Below are 22,055 nucleotides of genomic sequence, written 5' to 3'. Positions count from 1 at the left end.
CGTTATCACTTGCGTACTTGTGACCAGCTGCTCGGAGCAGTGTGTCACATTTAAGTAACAGTTCGATGTGGAGACTCCGCCCCCCGGAGCAGTTAACGTACGTGTGCTTTGAGTCCACGCAGCCTCTGATTTAATTTGCAGCAGCAGTTGACATCCTTGTTATTTTTTGCAAGATTAATACTGGAATTTCCTAAACAGGCAGTGATATTTACTGGGTTACACCAAGTATACATGAAATGAGGAAAGGCCAGAAACATGTGGACTGTCAACTGCAACTGGGTTACCCTGAAAATTTTACGAAAAATGTGTCCTCTCATTACCCGAACAACATCACACAAACTGTTAAATATAGCTGGATAACGTGAGCTAAACTCACTGTTGCAGAAGTGTGAATGTAGCTTTAAAGATGCAATTAACAGCAAATAAATGCACATTTTCTTCATAATACCTTTTAAAATAACTTGTAAAATTACACACCTGAATCTGCTTTTATGAGTCTTTCTACAGCCTAACACTTTATCTTATCTCTATGATTCATCCAGATAGATGCTAGTGGGACCACAAGGTCCTAACAGCAGATGATGATGGCACTGCTGCTTGTTCCAGATATAGGTGGACACTACAGAGGTAAAAATACCCAACAGATGGGGGGTTCTCAAGCAAAAGGAGAGTGAGGCAGTTCCACTCTCCTAAACGAGAGTGCAATTTAAGATTTCAGGAGAGCAGAAGTGCAATTATGGCTGTGTGCCAACCTTTATGGTAAGCATGCCCACGCACGCATCACGGCATCCGTAGGAGAAAGAATCATGACGGATGATCAAACATATATGATAGTAGCTGTATTGATAATAATAGGCTAATAAGATGGGTACTAGAGTAAACCAGAATTTCAGTTGTGTGTTTCTCACATCAAAGTGTTTCTGGGAAATTCATATGACTGATCAAAAAGCAATTCAAACTCTGCAAGTGACAACAGAAAGCATGTTGAGAGAAGTAGAAGTTCTGTGGAAACAGTTGAGCAATCTGAAAACAATGTAGCCTTGACATTTCATGTGGTTTCACTAGAGCTGCTGTTTCAAAAAATAAACATAACTGATACTGAATGGTTATTTATGAAAAGTCTGGGTTTTGGAATATGGGTATGGAAAATGTAATTTAATATTTTCCCCAGTGAAAAAGTGTAAAAAATAACACTGCTGCACAAAAGGTAAGCTTTATCAAAACCCTGATATCAAAAAAAGTTCAATCTGCAAATTAATTTTCATTTATTTCACAGTCAAACTCTCCTGTGAGTTTCTCTACCATCTTCTCTGATAGAATACCAGCAGAGCCTGGTTAAGCATGGCCATAAGGGCACGATGTGGGAAAAAACAAGGTGGGGTGTTGCCAGTTAAAAGCTGCTGCATTTTAAAATCAAACACATCTTCATGCTAATAAAAACTAGATAATATGGGATGCAAATTATATACAAAGAGTAACAGCAACTTAGTTTCAAAAGATATGCACTTACCAATTTGATGGCCACATATTCATTAGTATAGAGGTTTTTGCCAAGCCGCAGCTCTCCAAAGTTACCACAGCCGATTTTCTTGCCCACACGAAAGTTTGGGCCAACCATAAGAACTCCAGAATTGGTCCCTGTACCCCTGCCGCCATGTCCAGTCCTACTGGTCGTTGTCTTAGACATCTTTTTTCCTTCCTCTGTCTCTCCTTTGCCCCCTCTCTTATCAAAATCCATAAGCTTGTGATACCCTGGCCTCTCCACGGTTATTCTCCAGCCATGCAAACCATAGAAACTCCAATAACAACAATGGACGATGCTTTAAAGAGGGAGAGGGAGACAAGTACCACAGCACAGAGGAGAGGCGTTGCTGTTAAAAAATCCCAGGCACACTCAAACAAGCCAACACATCAGCTAAAGTGGCCTGTGTGTCAATCATACAGATTTTCCCCTTTTGTTTTCCTGAGTATGTTGGTTATAATCAGGGCCTCCTTTTCTTGACTCCAGTCTCAGAGCAGCATTTCCCTGCCTGATGAAAGCAGCAGGTTTCACTAAGCTGATCCCGCTGACAGACAAACAATACTAATCATGAAAAAGCACTCCACAGCACGGCTACTGCTTCCACAAGGCCACTTGGGAACGTCATTTGGAGCGCCTCTTTCCTTCTGGTCACCCTTCATTCACACAGTGGAGACTCTCCATGTTGCAGGGCTACGGCTGCAGGCAACCCAAATGTTGAAGGAACAGCAAAACCAGCAATATTTTGGATTGACGTCACCTTATCTGCAAAAACACACAAAAAAACCAAGACATACTAATCAGTTTATAGATTAAGATGTTTTTAAAAGCCTGTAATAGCCCACGTCATTAGTCACACATGAACTAAGTGGCTTAAACCTCTAGATTATTTTGACCCAAAGTTATTAATCCTCCTGAAAGATTCATTGCACCTACAAATACCCTACATATATTCCACGAACCTGGAAAGTACGAGTCTTTGCATTGGCATTTCCCCCAAACAGGTTGATACACAGCCTTTAGTCAGGTGGAGAAAAAAAAAAAAAAAAAAAAAAAAACACTGTTTAGTTTGTGAGGCAAATTATTAGTGTGAGCCATGACAAGCTGCCTGCATTCCTGGAGCAAAAAGGTTCTGGTGAATGAGAGCTACATGAAGCAATTTCACGGTGTGTCAGCTGTTATTCCTTACCGACAACAGCAGGGTTTTAAATATTCCAAAAGTCTGATTTATAAACAGTCCTTGCTTCTGCAAAGGACTCCCTGAAGACCTGAGGAAAGCGAAAAGTGTCCCTTTTTAAATATTAACTTCTTTACGCATCTTTTAAATTTTTAGAGATGGTCTTTTTGTTAACTTTTAAAGTAACCTCTAGCTCTTATTTTTGAGATTAGGAAAAAAAATTTTTTTAAATAATTTAAATTGTTCATTTTATTATGTACTTTTCTAGTTGGGCTTCATCTGTTTTCCATAGACAATCATTTTTAGCTTTTTAATATTTTTGCTAATGAAATTGTCCCATTTTTTTTTTATTTGTTATTTTTATATTTGCTTTTACAAATGTATTTTACTATCTTAAACATATTTAGAATTATTTTTTCCAGTGTTTATATGTAAAAATAGGGCAGAAAATTGATGGTGCTTGAATCACATAAATCCTGTTAAATCAGATTAAATTTGTTTTGTAGTTTCAAGGGTCCAAATATGTAATTGGCAAAAAGAGCTTTAATGTGCGTGCCATTCAAAGTTTTAAAACCTATGGAATACTGGATCCAAGCACTATAGCAGACAATGATATTGTGGCAACTGAATTGATATAATGTGCTGCTCTAGTTTTAATACTTAAATTAATTGTTAAGAAATATTTCTTGTTGCAAAACACAGTCTACACCTTGACATAGAGCTGTACAGAAACTAGTCAGAATAATCAGGATGCCCCCTGGGTGCCTCCCTTTGAAGGTTTTCCAGGCCTGTCCCACTGGGAAGAGACCCTGGGAAAGACCCAGAACTCACTGGAGGGACCATATAGCCTGTCGGGCCTGAGAATGCTTTGGGATCCCCAAGAATGAGCTGGATGATGTCGCTGGGAAGAGGGATGCCTGGGGTTTCCTCCTGAACCTGTTGCCCCTGTGACCCGATCTCGGATAAGTGGGAGACAACAGATGGATGGATGAACGTATAAAAACTAGTTTTTAAGGCAATATATGGTTGAAAAACAGATTTTAATAAAATCATTGAGGTCATGCTTTACATTTTTGTTTTAAATCATTCTGTTACTAACATACTATCGTGAAACAGTAAAATTGTTACTAAAGGTTATTATATTGTGAGAATCTCAAGAGCCAAGGTCTGGTTTGTTGCCATTTGCTTGTAAAGCACTTTGTGATGAACATTTTAATGAAAGGTGCCTTGGAAATACATTTTAATGTAGTCATTCATTCAACATGTCCAATTAAAAACAAATGTGGGTTAAGTAAAAATAAAATAAATTGTTTAACCTGAGACAGACACACTGAAGAATAAGTGTGATGCAACACCACTAAAATAACCCAGTCATTTACAACACAATAACTGAAAATCTAGTTCATTGTGAGGTGCTCTCATGTTACTGAGATTATTGTTTTTCTGCGGAAAAAAACCCTTTTACTTCAATATCAAATTATGCCGAGTATGGCTGCTTTGTACTACTGCTGAAATAAGAGCTTAGTGCTTACTGGTGCAAAGCAAACTCAATAAAGCAATCAATAGGAACAAAAGAATATGCTACAGAGGATCAGACAGATTGTTTTCTTACAATTAAAACCTATTCAGTAAAATTCCACATAATGTGTAACTCATAAAAAGTATATTTTCATATGGATGAGTGAGAGTAAGATAAGAAACATTTCCAGCCTCAGGCAGCCCATGACTAGACATGGAGGTAGGTAGATCCTGTGATAAACAGAAAGTCAGATTTAAGACAACCCCCCTTCTAAGCTGTGCAAATGACTGCTTTTGATTCCAGGTTAGTGGGGGGGGGGGATTAATAATTTCCACAATGAACATTACAAAAACTACAAACATTTACTAGATAAGCTATAAAGTATTTGAGTAGGAAATAGCAACATGAGGCAAAAACATTAGCATTAATCTCAACCATCTCTCTTCTGATTTTCAGGCAAATTCAGGTGCTTCTGATTAACACCAGTCTACTAGTTCCTCCATGTCTATGATCCAGGATGCTCCTGCTGATAAAGAGAGCAGGTAATGCACACAACAGCTGTGGCCAGCTACGTCTTCTCTGTGGAAAGGCACTTACACAGATCAATGACTGCAGTAATGCTTCATTTCTTTACATAATCTGCATCACAGGAAAGCATCCAATTGGATGTATTTGGAGACCATCTAGTCTAGGGGTAACTTGGTTACATCTAGCAGGAAGATGTGAGCCCTTCAGTAAACAAAACAGTTTGTCAAACTTAGGGCTACTGAAGATAAAAGAGCATTAACAAAATACCAGCCACTGAAAGCCATCCACAGCAAACCTGCACATGTGAAGGTCTACAGTTCGTCATGGCTGCAATTAACACGCCTGAGACTAACTCACACCCATGCAGGCCATCAGTTATTATTCAGAAATGCCTTCCATGTTGTGCAACACAGGACTGATACTTGCAGAAGGAAGTAAGATGAAAATAACCTACCTGGTCACAAGATTAATAGATAAGAGGAAGAACAAACAAAAATACTGATAGTAAAAAAGGTGATGATAAAGGAACGAGATTATTTTGAAACCAATTTGATTAAAAAATGCTAATAATAATTTCACCAGTTTTGAATCAATCTAACAACTGCAACTGAAGATCTGCCATTTATGTATCGGGGAATGTTAAAAATGAATTAATGAAGTGCTTATGGCCTTCTAATGAAAGCAATTCAATTTATGTGAAATGAAAAATAGGGCATCAAATGTTGAACTAATTTGATTTATCAAATTGAAAATAAATGACTAAACCATGGTACACATTCACAGGGGAGCCTTCTAGGTCAGATGCAGAACAGCATTTTGAAACTTTTATGTTCAAAACATCATTTAAACATTTTTCCTTCCAAGCTTACCCCAAAGGTACAGAATCAACCTCAAATCTACAGTATCAGAAGGGTTTTAATAAACATTTTAATATGGATTACTGAATGCAAAATTCAGACACATAAGGTCACTAATTTCAATCTAATGCCTCGTTATTTCTTCTACCCAGAGAAGATAACCTCCACCACAGCTTCTCATTTACAGTTGTAATGGAAAAAACTACAGCCCAGTGTATTAGCAGCAATTCAACTACATGAATACCTGTTTGTATTGATTTAGGAAGGCAGAAAATGTAAACTGTTTTATATCAAATCTATCTGACCGAACTATTTCTCAGAATAAGCGGCTATAGATCACTCAGTTTGTACACCACACAGCTGAAGGTGCATTTTTCTACTGGGTGCAGTTGGCAATTTGAGCAGTTACAGCATGTGTCATTATATACTACACATTGGACCAAATTATTATTGGTCCTGGAACCTGTTCTCAGCTATTAAAAAACAGTTCACGATACAAATGGCTTCGAACCAGCACAGCTACTGTTTGAGTCAACAAAGAAGCTATATGTAAAGTTGTTTATTTCTGTGAAGGACTTCAAAAATAGCAGCTCAAACTCACAAAAAGTATATTTTCATATGGATGAGTGAGAGTAAGATAAGAAACATACCTCCATGTCTTGAGGTATGAAAATAAAGCAATTCAAACCTCAAGAAATATACAGAGATTAAGACAATCCAAGATGGCGCCGCAAATGGTCGCCTCGGCGTGTTGGTGCGCATTGTTTTGTTTTGTTTTTTGCTTTAAAACGGTCTTCTGTGATGGTACCCGGAGCTCTCTCACCAGAGAAGAACTCATGAACATCAGGGCTACTACACCAGAGGAGTTATTTCCCACTTTTCTGCCCACTGCTCTGGAATTTGTGGACATTCTGGTCAAAGGTGCGCTCACCTTTGTTCACGCGGTGAAACGCCGGAAGAGAGGGAAACGGGCCGGGGTGCTGGTACGTCTTCGCCAGCGTGGACTACGAACACCGTTACCTGGAATATTTCTCTCTAACGTGCGCTCACTTCCCAACAAAATTGAGGAACTACAACTGCTGTTGGGGAAAAACAGGGACTTTTATTCATCGGCAGTTTTGTGCTTCACGGAGACGTGGCTGTGTGGATTAATACACAGCCACAGCCTCTGCGCTGCAGCTGGCAGGATTCCAGCTCTACAGAGCGGACAGAGACACGGAACTCTCCGGCAAAGCGAAAGGTGGAGGAATCTGTTTTTACCTCAACAGTGGTTGGTGCAACGACGTGACAGTGATTCAGCAGCACTGTTCTCCAGACCTGGAAGCCTTCATCATAAACTGTAAGCCTTTCTATTCCCCCCGTGAGTTCGCTTCGTTCATCCTGGTCGGTGTTTACATCCCGCCGCAAGCTAACGTGCAGGTCGCACAGCGCATGCTCGCCGACCAGATACTGAGTGTGGAGCGGACCAACCCGGACTCCTTAGTAATCGTCGTTGGCGACTTTAACAAAGGTAATCTGACCCACGAACTCCCCAAATATAGACAGTTTATAAAATGTCCGACCAGAGAGGACAACATTCTGGATCACTGTTACACCACCATCAGAGACGCTTATCACGCCGTCCCACGTGCTGCACTGGGCCAATCCGATCACATCATGGTCCACCTGATTCCTGCATACAGGCAGAAACTAAAGCTCTGCAAACCTGTTGTGAGGACGACAAGGAAGTGGAGCAGTGAGGCTGTGGAGAATCTCCAGGCGTGTTTAGGCTGTACAGACTGGGATGTGTTCAGGACTACTACCAACAGTCTGGACGAGTACACAGAGGCTGTGACTTCCTACATCAGCTTCTGTGAGGACAGCTGTGTACCATCATACACCAGGGTGAGTTACAACAACGACAAACCCTGGTTCACAGCTAAACTCAGAAGGTTAAGACTGGATAAGGAAGAGGCCTTCAGGAGTGGGGACAAAGACATATACAGAGAGGCAAAGTACAAGTTTGGCAAGGCAGTGAAAGAGGCGAAACGACTGTACTCTGAGAAGCTCCAAAACCAGTTCTCAGCCAACGACTCTGCGTCTGTCTAGAAAGGGCTCAAGCAAATCACCAACTACAAGCCGAAAGCCCCCCACTCCATCAACGACCGACGCCTCGCCAACGACCTGAACGAGTTCTACTGCCGCTTTGAAAGACAAAGGGACAGTCCTGCAACCATCCTCCACGACGCCCCCCAACAGCTGCAACCACAATCCACCACCCCCATCTCTCCAACCTCAAGAGGGGCCTTGGCACCTCCAACCCCCACCCTGAAGTTCCCCCCCACCAGCCCCCTACCCACGCCGAGGACGGCTCTTTCCATCCAGGAGAGGGACATCAACAAACTCTTCAGGAGACAGAACCCCCGGAAAGCTGCTGGTCCGGATTCTGTCTCACCAGCCAGCCTGAAGCACTGCGCTGATCAGCTGTCTCCAGTCTTCACAGACATTTTTAACACCTCACTGGAGACATGTCATGTGCCAGCCTGCTTCAAGTCCTCCACCATCGTCCCTGTTCCCAAGAAGCCAAGGACCACAGGGCTTAATGACTTCAGACCCGTCGCCCTGACCTCTGTGGTGATGAAGTCCTTTGAGCGCCTTGTGCTCTCACACCTAAAAGACATCACCGACCCCCTCCTGGACCCCCTGCAGTTTGCCTACAGCGCCAACAGGTCTGTAGATGATGCAGTCAACCTAGCCCTTCACTTCATCCTCCGGCACCTGGACTCCACAGGAACCTATGCCAGGATCCTGTTTGTGGATTTCAGCTCTGCCTTCAACACCATCGTCCCAGTTCTGCTACAGGAGAAACTCTCCCAGCTGAGTGTGCCCGACTCCACCTGTAGGTGGATAACTGACTTCCTGTCTGACAGGAAGCAGCGCGTGAGGCTGGGGAAGCACGTCTCTGACTCCCTGACCATCAGCACCGGTTCCCCCCAAGGCTGTGTTCTCTCTCCTCTGCTCTTCTCCCTGTACACCAACAGCTGCACCTCCAGTCACCAGTCTGTCAAGCTTCTGAAGTTTGCGGACGACACCACCCTGATCGGACTCATCTCTGATGGTAACGAGTCCGCGTACAGATGGGAGGTGGACCATCTGTTGGACTGGTGCAGCCAGAACAACCTTGAGCTCAATGCTCTAAAGACAATGGAGATGGTTGTGGACTTCAGGCAGAACCCAGCCCCACCTGCCCCCATCACCCTCTGTGACTCCACAATTGACACTGTGGAATCTTTCCGCTTCCTGGGAACCATCATCTCCCAGGATCTCAAGTGGGAGCCAAACATCAGCTCCCTCATCAAGAAAGCCCAGCAGAGGATGTTCTTCCTGCGGCAGCTGAAGAAATTCAACCTGCCAAAGACTATGATGGTGCACTTCTACACAGCCATCATTGAGTCCATCCTCACCTCCTCCATCACCATCTGGTACGCCGCTGCTACAGCCAAGGATAAGGGCAGGCTGCAGCGTGTCATTCGGTCTGCTGAGAAGGTGATTGGCTGCAGTCTACTGTCGCTCCAGGAACTGTACACCTCCAGGACCCTGAAGCGGGCAGGGAAGATTCTGGCTGATCCCTCCCACCCCGGTCACAGACTCTTTGAGACTCTCCCCTCTGGCAGGAGGCTGCGGTCCATCCGGACCAAAACCTCACGCCACAAGAACAATTTTTTCCCATCTGCCACCAGCCTTGTTAACAAAGCCCAGAAACCACACTGACACCCCCCCTTCCCTTTTTTTGCTGACAGGACACTTGTAAACTGTAACTCTATGCGTTACATTAACGCTCAGCTTGGACTCCTGCTTTACTTGCACACTGATCATCTGCACTGTTGTATTGCTCTTGCATCTTATACTGCTCTACATTTACTCTCACTCACTTAAAACTGTGCACATATATTTATATTATATTGTAGATATGTTTATACTGTTTAATTTGTACTGTATTGCACCGACTACGCCAAAACAAATTCCTTGTATGTCCAAAAACGTACTTGGCAATAAAGCTTTTCTGATTCTGATTCTGATTAATGGCAAAGCTATAAAGATTGCAATAACCTGTCATATTTCTTACGTCGTCTGTTTCTGATAATTACAGGATGTTGTGTTGCTTTTTATGCTAACCGTCAGGCTTTGATACAAAGTTGTTTAAAATATATGAAATTAACGACTAAATATCAACGACTAAACACCAACTTAGAAAACAAAGACAATTGACAAATCTCCAAACTACACTTGAGAATTGGTGACTAATGTTAGGTTGCAATAATTATTTTCAACAAATCTAGCTGTAACAAAAATACAATTTCTAAGTGATAAATATTCAAATAATATCAGTGATCACAAAGGTGCCACAATTTTGCCAATAAACTAACAGAAAAACTACAGTTTTGGTTTATTTTTTATTTTTCCTATATGACAGAAAGCCTCAGCAAAATTTCCAGCTGTTGTTCTGTCCAAAGTATGCTTGTATTTCTTTTAAAAGGCAAGGATGTTTTATATAACCTAATCATCTATTAGTTCATGCTTTGAGGTGTCTATGTCCTACTGATTCAATATGTCTACACAAAGCTCACAGTAGCCATTTATTTACCCCCCAAGCCAATCTGTGCATCTAGAGTGCAGGGAGCTATCCACAAAAGGCACACTTTTGCTAGTTTCTGCAAGGAATTGTATGGAAGCAGGACTTCAAACTTACTTATTTCAGTTTTATTCCATTGATCATTTTACTGTATGTATTCAAAGCTAATTTAATAATTAGCTGCTTTCATTGACCTTAGACAACTTGGAGAGTTCAATCCCAGATATTTGAGTTTTACAAATAAAATATTAACCTAAAATTGGCAAGGTTTCATTGTATTCTGGTGTCCCAAACTGCAGTTATTTTATGTTTTAGCTGGCAAACTTTACTTTTTTTTTTTTGTTTGTTTACAAACATAGCAGAAAGGTCCTAATAAGGTTTCTCTTGGCTCATACAGATTTCTGGTTTCTTGGAGGTCTGACCTGCTGAAGTTGATTTTCTCTTCTAAAGACCATAACAGTGAGGAAAACGTGCAACAGGTTTCGTGATAGAGGCAGCAGTTTTGATCCAGACAGAAAAATTAATGATTAAAATGATGAAACACTCCCAGATTATTCTCATTTCTGCATCAAAGTACATGTCTTTAATCTTTATCTGATTTTGATAAGCTTAACAAAGTACATCAAGCTATGCTGATTGTTAATATGTTTACAGAAAACATGTTTGGGCATTTCTTCATTTTTTGTAATTTAAAATGCTGCAGCTGTCTTTATTTTTAACTGTGGGTGGCCATTTATGGCGTCGTTTATCTTTATCGTGACAAATTTCTTAGCATGATAAGAATTTGAATTTTTCATGACAAAGATAAATTCCAATAAATGATGTTTGAAAACCCATAAAACTGACTGTGGTGTCAGAATTGCTCTTTTTACAATTTTATCCACTGCTGGCTTTGTGAAAGCATTAGCAAAAATAAATACATCCGATAATATGAATAAATGCAGTAACTGTGTGCAGTTTAGTGATAAGAATTACACTTCTTTATGTAACTGGTAACCTGAAGCCTATTGCAAAATGGGTATGCATTTTAAAAGCAGTATTTGGGTTAATGGGCTGTGACTGCAGTGGCATGCAGCAACAGCTATATAGTAACGAAAAATGGAAACGCAGTTAGTTTTTTTTTTCAGAACTTATATTATCATCACAATAAATAAAGTTTCTCAAGTCCATATGGTCAGCCCTTATTTCTTACCTGTTATTCTTTTAAATGAACCTTCACACTGAATCATTTGTTTCGACTCTTTTGCCAACATGTCGTATTAGTCTAAACACAAGCTGAGAGGACCCAGTTGGCACTAAACAGGAGAAATCAGAACAGAACAGCACTAGTATTAGGTATTCTACTTTGACTCTGCAGTCTCTGTTTTAATTAGGCCATGATGTCAAACTAATTGGTCCGAACCTTTTACACATTTACAGCACATTAAGATAAGTAGGATTATTTTATCAACCTAATCGTCAATCAAATGTTTGATAGCACATATATACCAGAGCATAAATTATTTGACACGCAAGCACATGCCTTTAAGACCTGAGCATGCAATAGCGAGCATGTTGAAAGAGCTAAAAAGAAAATGAGTACGAGACAATTTTCACACTAAAAACTATCATTTTCAACTCCATTTGACACTGCTATTGTAATTAAGTAAAATGAGGCCTATATAAAAATAATAATTTGGCAGAATGCCTTTTTCATGCTACAATGTTCTTAACTTCCGTTTTCAATGGGGAAAATTCAACTTCCTATATTAAACAAACATAAACTATTGGCTGAATAAAAGACTATTTAAAGACAATTAGGTTATCAATACAGGATCCCTACATATTATTTATCTCCAAGTACCAGGCTCATATTCACAGTTATTCAGGAATAACTTTTTGTCCCATTTGTAAATGACAGATACAAAAGTTTAGAGTTAATTTATTATCGTTTGTGACGCATATTATTTCTACACTGAACAAGCTTTAAATAAGGAACCTGCAAAAACCAGGAAGGAAGGAATGAATAATGAATGGATGGATGGATGGATGGATGGATGGAGGCAAAGTACCTAGAAAGTTCTAAAAGTCAAAATACATACTATTCTAGACTGCTTACAAACCCAGTTAATATTTATTGTAACCACTGAAAATGTAGAACACTCTGTCAATATAAGCCGACAATCTAAAAATAAAATGATCAAATAGGGCAAATATTGAGATAAATATTTATTTTTGGTTCACAAGTGTTTTAATGTAAACTATGTGACATAAAATACCCTATAATGTTTTAACTTAATAGGCTGCATCTCTCCCAATTTATTACTTACAATACAATACATACATACAATTTCTTGGTATTAAGTGAGGGTATTCTAATAACTTCTCAAATTAAATGATTTATTTTGACATACAAAGCTTTTGAGAATTGTACTTGCATACCTACTGGCTTTTCCTTTTAGCGTATGTTGAGGGAAGCTAATGGCTAACAAGCTTCCGAAGCGCATACAACAGCTGTCATTAAGCGTTAGCTTCGGGTGATCCAAAATGCTCGACTTTACCGATTCTCGACACCACGTTTAAAAACTCAGTAATAACAAATCGTTTTGAAATTTTAAACAAAAACTATTGGTAGAGGCTCTAGAGAAACGAAAAGCTAGCGTTAACCACGGACAAGGCCAGATAGTTCGATGCTAAATAGCTAGCTTGAAATCGCTCAGTCGCTGCTCATTTCTCAATACGAAACTATCGTCTTCGACAAATAATTTCAGCAGTAATTCCTGTTTATTGTGGTAATGTCGTTTATTTTGAAGTTTTAAACAAATTCTAACATATAAAAAGGGTTAAAATAGCTAGCATCTACCAAAACACCGTCAATTTTGGCCCAACGTCTGATAAGAATAAAAAATAAAAGAAACAGCTAACCTTCTTACGTTAGCTACGCTGTTAACAACTCGGGCAAACCCACAAAGCTTACCTAAGGGTTAGTGACCAAAATGAGCAAGTAGAAGCAAGAGGGGGCATAAAATATTCATTGACTGACATACCCATTGCTACAACCCTAGTTAGTTAATGCTTTATACATGAAAAATAACAATATCCCAAACGACACCGCGTGAAATATGATCAACTGTAGAAACGTTATGAAAATAAAGACTATTTGTTCACCTCAAAATGTAGTTTTACAGTTCAAACTCTAGCTACGATTCTTACCTAAAGCACTACCGGGCAACTCCTTAATCCTAGCAGCCGAAACTGCTCACCAAGCGGCGAAGCCTGGATCTCACAGGCATTTATAACTAGCTCACGGAACGCCGAGCCGAAACGCTCACGAACGGAGACACTTTGTCACAAAACGCTGCCACCAGTAAAACAACTTTAGTCGTCAAAATACAGCGTGTTACCTTGTAATGTTCTACCGAAACCCAGTCGATGTCATGGTTCTTCGACCGTTGGCTTCTTTCCCGTTTAGCTCCTGTTGTCCCCAAGTTGCTATGATTTCACAGCACTGAAGTTGGTGTCCGATTCAACACTTCGTTAAAGGGCTATTCCGTTCATTTTGAAGGCAATCAGACTTCCTACAGAAAACACCCAACTCACTTTAGATTTAGTTTGTGTTATCTGTCAAAGAACATACTTTGATCTGTTATTCGTTTTGCTAATTGTTGTAAATCTTCATTGAAGCAAGATAAAATATACCCTTCCAAAAACAAGCTTCCACACACATGCCTCTGATGACAGCATATATTTGTTTGAGAAGAAAATACACATCTTGATAGTATCTTTCTAGATGAAATGACGATCTGTGATAATCTTAAGATCAAAATCTGAAATACTGGAAACAGTTAAATCTTTACAGAATTAGTCCTCGCTGTTCAGACTCTTTAAAATAAAGTTTATGATTTGTAAAACCTTTACACTATTTGTAAAAATAGGAGAAAAAAAAGTTGGGATTTCAGAATGATTTTTGCATTTGGACTACTTTAATTCAATTGTAGTTCCAAAACACAATATCCAGAGAAGTCATGTCTGATCTGGATAATTCGGCACTGATTACATGCTGCTTAAAGTAGTCTGTGAATTGTTCAACCTTTGTTCTTTTTTGCAAAAGATCAAAATAGGCTAAATTAATATTTTGTCTGCTGTCATAGTTTTAACTTATCAGATATCTTAAGAAGCTCATAACTTTGAGTCATTATGGAATAAAGAGAGTACATGTTTTAACTCTTTGTATATAGTGTTTCAGATCATCTGTGTGCAGTGAAGAATTATACATTCCAGATTTGAGTTTTCTTCTTGTCTATGAGCAGAAATATTCAAGCAGGACCCAATTTAAGGTGACCTACATGCCCAAAAGTATGAAACAGCTGTCTATCTGTTTATTTATTATTATGTATATATTTTTTTCAATTAGAATAAAAGGTTTAAGAACCAAAAACAATGTTTTAAATATTTTATATACAGTGTAGAATAATCCAGTCCATGTCTGGTCATCTTAAATACCCGAGGCTAATTAAAGCTAATCCATAGTCCTTAAAAATGGTGAAATAGCCCTTTACACAGATGCCCACTCGGAAGCCTTAAATCGGAAGCCAACTTCGGCGTCGGTGTGATTTCACTGTGGTCTCTTTAAGCCTCCCTCGGCCAGGCAGCGTCACGCTGATTCATTCGGAACAGCGTTACGCAAGAAACCTTACTCAACTGGTTTGGTGAATACTACAAAACATCAGGAATGCGCAGGAGCTGCTCTAAACTGTTTGAGTTTAGTTGGCAAATGTGTACGTTTAATGCCACGTATCAAAGACCTGTGAATGAATGAAAACACGGGGGAAAACAAGTTTTCATATCAGTAGAGTTTAATTTAAATGGTGTTGCATTTAATATCATGCAGTCAATCACTGTTATTGACGCAGGAATGATTTAAAATCATTTCACACGTTTATGAAAACAAAACGTGTTGGCGCAGTAGGCACAAAGTGCATTTTTAGTTTGACCCGAGGCTAAAATGCCAACATCTATTGTTTTGTTCAAAACAAATGTAAAAGTTTCAGTTTTGTGAGTCAGTAATTGAACACAACTTCAGCCATTCACTTTGAGTCATTCACTAATATGGCATTTTAATATAATACCTGGTTGCTATATTTAAATAAAATATGTTGCACTGCTCTTGATTTAACACCAAATACAAGGCACATGAACTTTGAATAAAAAATGCAATTACACAATTGGTTAATTTAATTAATTAAACTAACAAAAATCTTAAAATTAGAAAAAAGTGGCCTAAATATGTATTCAACCCCCTTTACTCTGACCCACCCCCCCCACCCCCCCAAAAAAAAAACCCAACCCAGAGCAAACTCCAGAAGTCTCCTATTTATTGAACATAGTCCACCTGAGTGTAATTTAATCTCAGTATGCATGCAGCTGTTCTGTGAAGGAGTTGGAGGTTTGTTAGAGAAGATAAGTGAACACTCAGCATCAGGATGACCTACGAACACAACAGACAGGTCAAGGAAGAAGTTGCTGAGAAGCTTAAGGTAGGATTAATAAAAATTAAAAAAAAACATTACCCAAAGCTTGGAATATCTCACACAGCGCTCTTCAATCCATCATGCAAACTTGCCAATACTTGGTCGTCCATCGAAACTGACAAGGCGGGCAGAGAGAGAATTTTTAATGAAAATTACATCAATTGACCTAGTTTTATAGAGCTGTTTGCATCCACAGATCTTTTAATATTTGTGTGAGATTCTTGATTCATCTATTCCTTTGGTGATTCTCTGTTTCATGTGCTGGAGTAGTATCTTGGTCTTCGTCCTCAGTAATTCGAGCACTATTCTGGTCTGTCATGCTGAAGAAAAAGACGAACTGAAAAGTGTCGTTCTTAATCCACTAGCCTTTCTACGCTGAGGTATGGATCATGCCTGAAAGAATGAGATCCTGGGTACAAGCATCTAAAATGGGTTTCCTTCTTTTGGCATGGTTAGGCTCATTCCCAAATACAGGGAAATGAGCTCAGTCATTCAAGAGGAGCTGAGAGTAGAGACACTGTTGTTCTCCACTTCAAAATGACTCAGCAAGGTGGAGTGGGCATTTAATCAGGATGCCTGCTGGGTGCCAAGCTTCTGGGGTTTCATTGACATGTTTACTAGTGGATGGATGGATGGATGGATGGATAGATGGATGGATGGATGGATGGATGGATGGATGGATCAGCATTATTCATCTACATCATTTTACTACCTAAAGCAAAATATTTACTGTAACATCTGGAAAATATATGAGATTATCTTGTATTATAATAGTGACAATGATCAGTTTAATTTTACATAAAAATGAATATGTAACAAACATTTATTTTCCATTTTGTAAACTGTGTGCTACATTTTCAAAAATGACAGTCGAGGGAGGAAGCCAGGACCTTCTTGCTGCAAGGCAACAGTGCTACCAACTGCACCACCATTAGCATTGTGGGACCAGTTTACTGTCAGTGCTGCTAAGACTCAGAAAGCTTGAAGAAACAAACAAAAGGTGCAATTGTTTAATTTTTCACCTTAATGCTGCAGTGCTGAGTCCCATAAAAGGGTGTCTTTCTAAAACATTTTAACATTTGCAGTCTACAACTACATTTGAAGCCATTTTACTAGCTAAATACTGCTGAAATATTTCTAGTTGTTCACTGGATTAAAAATAAAATAAGACAGTTTCTATCCAGTAGCTAATAGAAATAATACAGTCTCCTGTTAAGATGTGTATGTTAATCCAACTAATCTTGAAAAACGGTGCTCTGAAACTACATCAGGTTTATTTTGACATACCCTTAGACAAAAATGCAGCCAGTAAAACTGTGTAAAAATGTTTATTATTTGCACAGGCTGTTTGTACAGCAATTTGCAAGCCTTTATCTATTTCACTTGTTGTCACGCTTTGTGTGGCAGTTTCCCCCTGAAAACACCATGCTGATTTTAGCTAGTTGGTGGTGGCAGCATCATGCTGAGGGGATGCTTTTCTTCATCTGGGACAGGGAAGCTGGTCAAAATCGATACGAAAATGGATGGAGCTAAATACAGGGCAATCCTGCAGGAAAAACTGTTAGAGGCTGCAAAGAATTTGAAACTGGGGTGAAGGTTCACCTTCCAGCATTACAGCGACAGGAAACACAAAGCCAGAGCTACAGTGGAATAATTTAAGTTTAAGTATATTCATGTGCTACAGTGTCCCAGCCAAAGTCCAGACTTAAATCCAATAGAAAATCTGTTGCAAGATTTGAAAATTGATGTTAGCAGATGCTCTCCATCCAATCTGACTGAGCTTGAGCTGTTTTGAGAAAAGAATAGGCAAAGATTTCAGACTCTAGATGTAAAACTGGTAGACACATACCCCAAAAGACCTGCAGTTGTCATTGCAGCAAAAGGTGGTTCTACAAATCTGTACCATGGGGAGCTGAACACAATTGAATATCACACTTTGCATATTTTTATTTCTAAAAAAAAAAGTGAAAACCATGTATAATTGTCCCTCTATTCACAGGTTTTCAGTTGTAATGTGAACAAGTTCAAAAAAGTTCAAGGGGCATGAATACTTCTGTTTCAGACTCCAGGACTGAATGTAACGCATTGAAGTCAGTTACAGGCCCGGGTCAGGGTGACCCACCACTTCACTGGAGCCTAGTCCGTAGTCTGAAGAGAGAGACTACCATCTTTGGTAGCAGATAAAGGATCCCCTGAGGGGGAGATGTGCTGTTGTATGAGTGGCCAGAACAATGGAGGAAGTGGAAGCTCTGTGGACAGTAGCGGCTGCTGAGGTGGGTGGCAGAAACACTCTGCAGCCACGAAGGAGAAACGTGAAGGGGAGGGGATAAACCGTAACACATCAGAGTTAAAATTGTTGTTTTTATCCACACAGGGAGTGAAAAGAGGACAGAAATGTGAAGAGACTTGGCTTTCGGTGTGTGATACGATGAGATCCTGTTTGTCTGCTGTCTTCACTTCCTCCAGTCCCATCCTACTGTTCTGCAGAGCTTCATCCAGACAGAGATCTCTAGGAAGAGAGGAGCTTCTCTGACCTTTACGAAACTTTGCCCTTCTGTTTTTGAACCACACCTGTACAAGAAATGGCACAGAGAGAACATTTCAAATCTTTTCAGAACTAGCAAAAAAAAATGTGAAAGTGATTCAAATTAGCAACAATCCTATTCAGGTATGGGCCTGATGCTAGCATCAAGGTGTGCCAAGGTTTCAAAATGTGATCATTTTAAAAGCCGCTAAAATTTGAAACAGTGCTGCTATACTTTCGCCTCGCTTATGAAAAAGACAAACTTGTGAGTCTGAAAATCTATCTGGTCATGAAAAACTCTGATAGCTTGATAGCTCTGGTGTGGAAACTAAATGAGCCCACCCCATCTACCTTGTTGAGGTAACGCTGTAGTACAACCACAGTTGGCAAGCTAAGAGCAGCATGTCTGTTAGAGGGACAACTGCAGATAGCCTTGATAGACTCATTAAGACCCCGGTTCTCCAATAACTCTCTAAAACCGAACAGTGACAAGCTGAGGTTTTTAAAATCATACTTCTCAACAATTCAAAAAATATTGAATTAAACAATATAGGAATAAGTAAATTCATTTATGTTAGCAGCAGTAGAAAAAATTGTTGCTCTTCTGTTTTACATAAAAGTAGTTAGATCATGTTTAATATATTCATTTTAAATGTTTTGTTAGTAACATAAAACAAGTAAAACCTTGTGTTTTTACTTATGCTGTAAGAATCCTATACTGGCCCAGGAATAATCCTATTGTTAAAATCATCAAGTGATATGACTTAAAAGGCCACACGGTTCTGTGCAAAAGTTTGAAACTTATTTCTTTATACTTGATTCCAAGCAAGACTTTCTTTTAATCATTTAAAGTGGTCTTCTTTGATTGTTCTCCAGGCTTTTTGATAGTGTCTGAAATGTTTTCTTTGAACTTTGGCTGCTTTTTCACTCCATTTTCAGTGCAGTCCTTATGTCTGACCATGACTGCATTTTGGGCACCATGTGCCTTGAAAAAACAGGCATGCAGACAAGCAGAGAACAAAACAAAGTTGTCAGGCCTAAAGAAAACTTTCTACAGCAGACAAACAGGTTATGTATTTATGGATGAAGAAATGGCGCAGCACCTGGATGACGCTTCATTCCTTAATTTGATCATCTGCATGACAAGGTCTGAGCTAACGCGTCTTTAGGAACCGCCCTGTTGGTGCTAAAATATTATTTTGACGATGTTAAGCTCTCATATCAGTGGTATTTTCACAGATTCAACCAAAGAGATTAAAACGTGTCTTTATAATAGAGTGCTTGTAACTGTGCTTTTAAGTAAAGTAGTCTTTGAGTATAGAAGACTTTTAGGCCTGATTGATTCAAAGGCCAGAATTAAAAGGTCAAACAAACAACCACATCAAAACCAAAAATTCTTATGAAAATCTGTTGGTGCTGGATCTAAAAAGGACTTAGAAGCCAGAACATGAAGAAATGAAGAATGAATCAGGAATTTTGTATGGTGCAATATGAGTCATGTAATGGGTGGAGGGTGGTGCCACCTGAATACGAGGCTCAGGCAGGTTGATGCACATGGCCAGCCTCTCCCTCATGCAGACATCTGGGTACTGTGTCTGCTGGAAGGCCTTTTCCAGAGCTTGCAGCTGTGACACTGTGAACGCAGTGCGGCTGCGTCGCTGCTTCTGCTGGTTCCCAAAGCGAGCCTCCAGGATCAGCTCTGACAGGACAAGCCGGGGAGCAAAGGAACAAACTGTCAGTCAAGCTCTCATCACCACAATGGGTATCTTTTTCTTTTTGGCTATTTTTTGTTTAGTTTCTGTGTTGTTATTAACTCTCTTTTTGTAGCTATATTGCTCACTACATTGGATTTACATTTAAAAGCCTTTTTTTTTTTTGTATGGGTGAGGATACACTTGCCATGGAAAAGTATCTGCACCTTTACTTTTTTCTGTTTTTGCTTTAATGTCACATTTAAATGTTTCAGATAATCAAACACATAATGTCACACAAAGACAACTTCAGTATAAACAACCAGCAGATTTGAAATGAAGAATTAATCTAACAAAAAGAAGGCAGAAAACCAGTGAGCCTTTTTCAGAAGCTGAAATGTTAGGTTTTTTTGGACATGGTGACCCACCTGCGAGCCTCTCAGCCACAGAGAAGGTGTGCGCTGCCGGGGCTGTAGCTGCAGAGAAACCCTGGTACTGCTGCGCCATCTGGTGGCGGAGGTCGAATAGCACGGAGTTCAGACCATGGACAGGATACACGCCACCCGGGGTCCCGTAGAAACTCAGGGAGTTCATCACGAATCTAAATGAACGCAGGAAGTGAATTTGTTCATGTGACAACTTTACTGCAGACATGAGCACGTTAAAACACCCTGCAACACATAAAAACTTTAAAAACACACCATTAAAGGAAATAATTTAATGGTTTGTTGCAGATGTGTGACAACAAATACGCATCAGAGAGAGAATTAGACAAGAGAAACATTTTCCTTTGTTGGTTTTCTTGTAAAGCTGTCCTTATTAGGACAAATTCAAGTGAGTAAATAAGTAATTATACTGTCAGAAAAAAAAAACAACAAAATGTTTGTGTGTGCAATATTGCAATGGACACAAAAATTGTAAGATACAATATATTAAGTGTTATGCATTCATGAGCTTGATATTAATAAGATATTCAGCTAGTTGGATGGACTCTAACTTCCCAAAAATGTCCACACCTATATTTTTAGTGGCTGAAAAAAAACTAATAAAGGAAACAATGTGGGACCAAAAAATCTTTAAGAGGTGCAAATCACCATGACAAAAAAGAAAACAAAAGTAAATAAATAAATAAGAAATGAAACTGACAAATTGATTAAAAAATTAAAATTGCAAAAATATTTTTAAAAATGTGTTAAAAAGAAGCCTTTTGGCCCATAGACCTTTCATAAGATCACAGAATGTAGCTGCATTATTATAATAATTATTAATTAAACTGGTTTAGCTTGTTCGACCACTTGAATAGTTTGTTAAACTTATTTTCTTGTAAAAAGCATAAAATCCTCTTCCCAATAAGGTCTGTGTTTTAAAAACTTTGTTTTCGCTGATGGCTATATCACATTAGGCCTGATAACTGTATCAACATTCAGCATTGCATTTTATTTTATTTATCTGATTACCTGAGATCCAGACTGTGTGCAGATCAGGGGAGTTTCTCCAAGCAGAAGTCAGTCAATCCAGAACCTTTAGTCCAATTTAGGCCTTTATAAATCCTCACCCAACAGCTCTTTTCCTGTAGTTTCATGGATCTCCTTCCCTGAAACCATTCTCATCCTGGACTATTTAAGACGCCTTTACCCAGGCTCCCCTCAGCCATTGGCCAATGGAAAGGAAGGTATTAGATGGGATTAGGGTGGATGAGGGGAGAGAGGGGGGCAGCTGGGAGCTCAAGTTTTTTAAAACTATTGAACTTGAGAGCTTTATGCCAAGGATCGCCCATTAAGAGAGCGTTTCAATCCCTCCTCAGTTAAAACAATTAAAACTATGTGGTGGGCTTATCTCCGAGGCAGGACAGAGTAAAATAACAGCCTTTGATTCTCCTCTTCTTCTCAGTCTGCTGACAGCCCCCCAAACCACTGCTCCTCCCTGATGGGGGGTTTGTTTTGCTAACCGCCACCATATTTTGCCTATGAACTGTCACAATGAGAAGTTAATCTGAGCCCTGCCCGGCGAGAACAATTCCTCGAAAATCCTGCTAAAATAAATTAGGTGTTCTCATCAAGCAAATCCAAAACCAAGGAAAACACCAGACTGGCTTTCTGTGGTTCAGTTTAAGGTAAA

At 39.5% G+C, this 22,055-nt stretch overlaps 2 protein-coding genes across 9 annotated transcripts in view; both read right to left on the bottom strand.

Annotated features, from left to right (window-relative positions):
- csnk1g2b (casein kinase 1, gamma 2b) overlaps window positions 1-13,733 on the bottom strand; it is a 51,050-nt gene extending 37,317 nt beyond the window's left edge. For 4 of the 8 annotated variants that reach the window (XM_047374761.1, XM_047374767.1, XM_047374766.1 and 1 more), the window contains exons 1-2: window positions 13,596-13,733; window positions 1,511-2,284 (exon numbers count right to left, since the gene is read on the bottom strand). In XM_047374761.1, coding sequence (XP_047230717.1) covers window positions 1,511-1,738 — 228 coding nt within the window. In that variant the 5' untranslated portion in view covers window positions 1,739-2,284; window positions 13,596-13,733. Of the gene's footprint in view, window positions 1-1,510; window positions 2,285-2,481; window positions 2,504-11,404; window positions 11,508-13,404; window positions 13,570-13,595 lie in introns of those variants that run through there. The other 4 variants (XM_047374764.1, XM_047374763.1, XM_047374762.1 and 1 more) reach the window with 4 other exon arrangements.
- A 3,301-nt stretch (window positions 13,734-17,034) lies between these two features.
- Window positions 17,035-21,650, bottom strand: zgc:101100 (uncharacterized protein LOC445169 homolog). The gene is made up of 4 exons (XM_047375592.1): window positions 21,395-21,650; window positions 20,366-20,538; window positions 19,770-19,945; window positions 17,035-18,293 (listed from the first exon to the last, which is right to left on the bottom strand). Exons 2-4 carry the CDS (start codon window positions 20,529-20,531, stop codon window positions 17,859-17,861), a joined length of 777 nt encoding a protein of 258 aa, XP_047231548.1. The 5' UTR covers window positions 20,532-20,538; window positions 21,395-21,650; the 3' UTR covers window positions 17,035-17,858.
- Window positions 21,651-22,055: the final 405 nt, after the last annotated feature.

Source organism: Girardinichthys multiradiatus, chromosome 9, assembly GCF_021462225.1.
Source record: "Girardinichthys multiradiatus isolate DD_20200921_A chromosome 9, DD_fGirMul_XY1, whole genome shotgun sequence".
NCBI lineage: Eukaryota > Metazoa > Chordata > Actinopteri > Cyprinodontiformes > Goodeidae > Girardinichthys > Girardinichthys multiradiatus.
The sequence above is the reverse complement of the archived record's forward strand: the minus strand, read 5'-3'. Positions and strand labels throughout refer to the sequence as shown.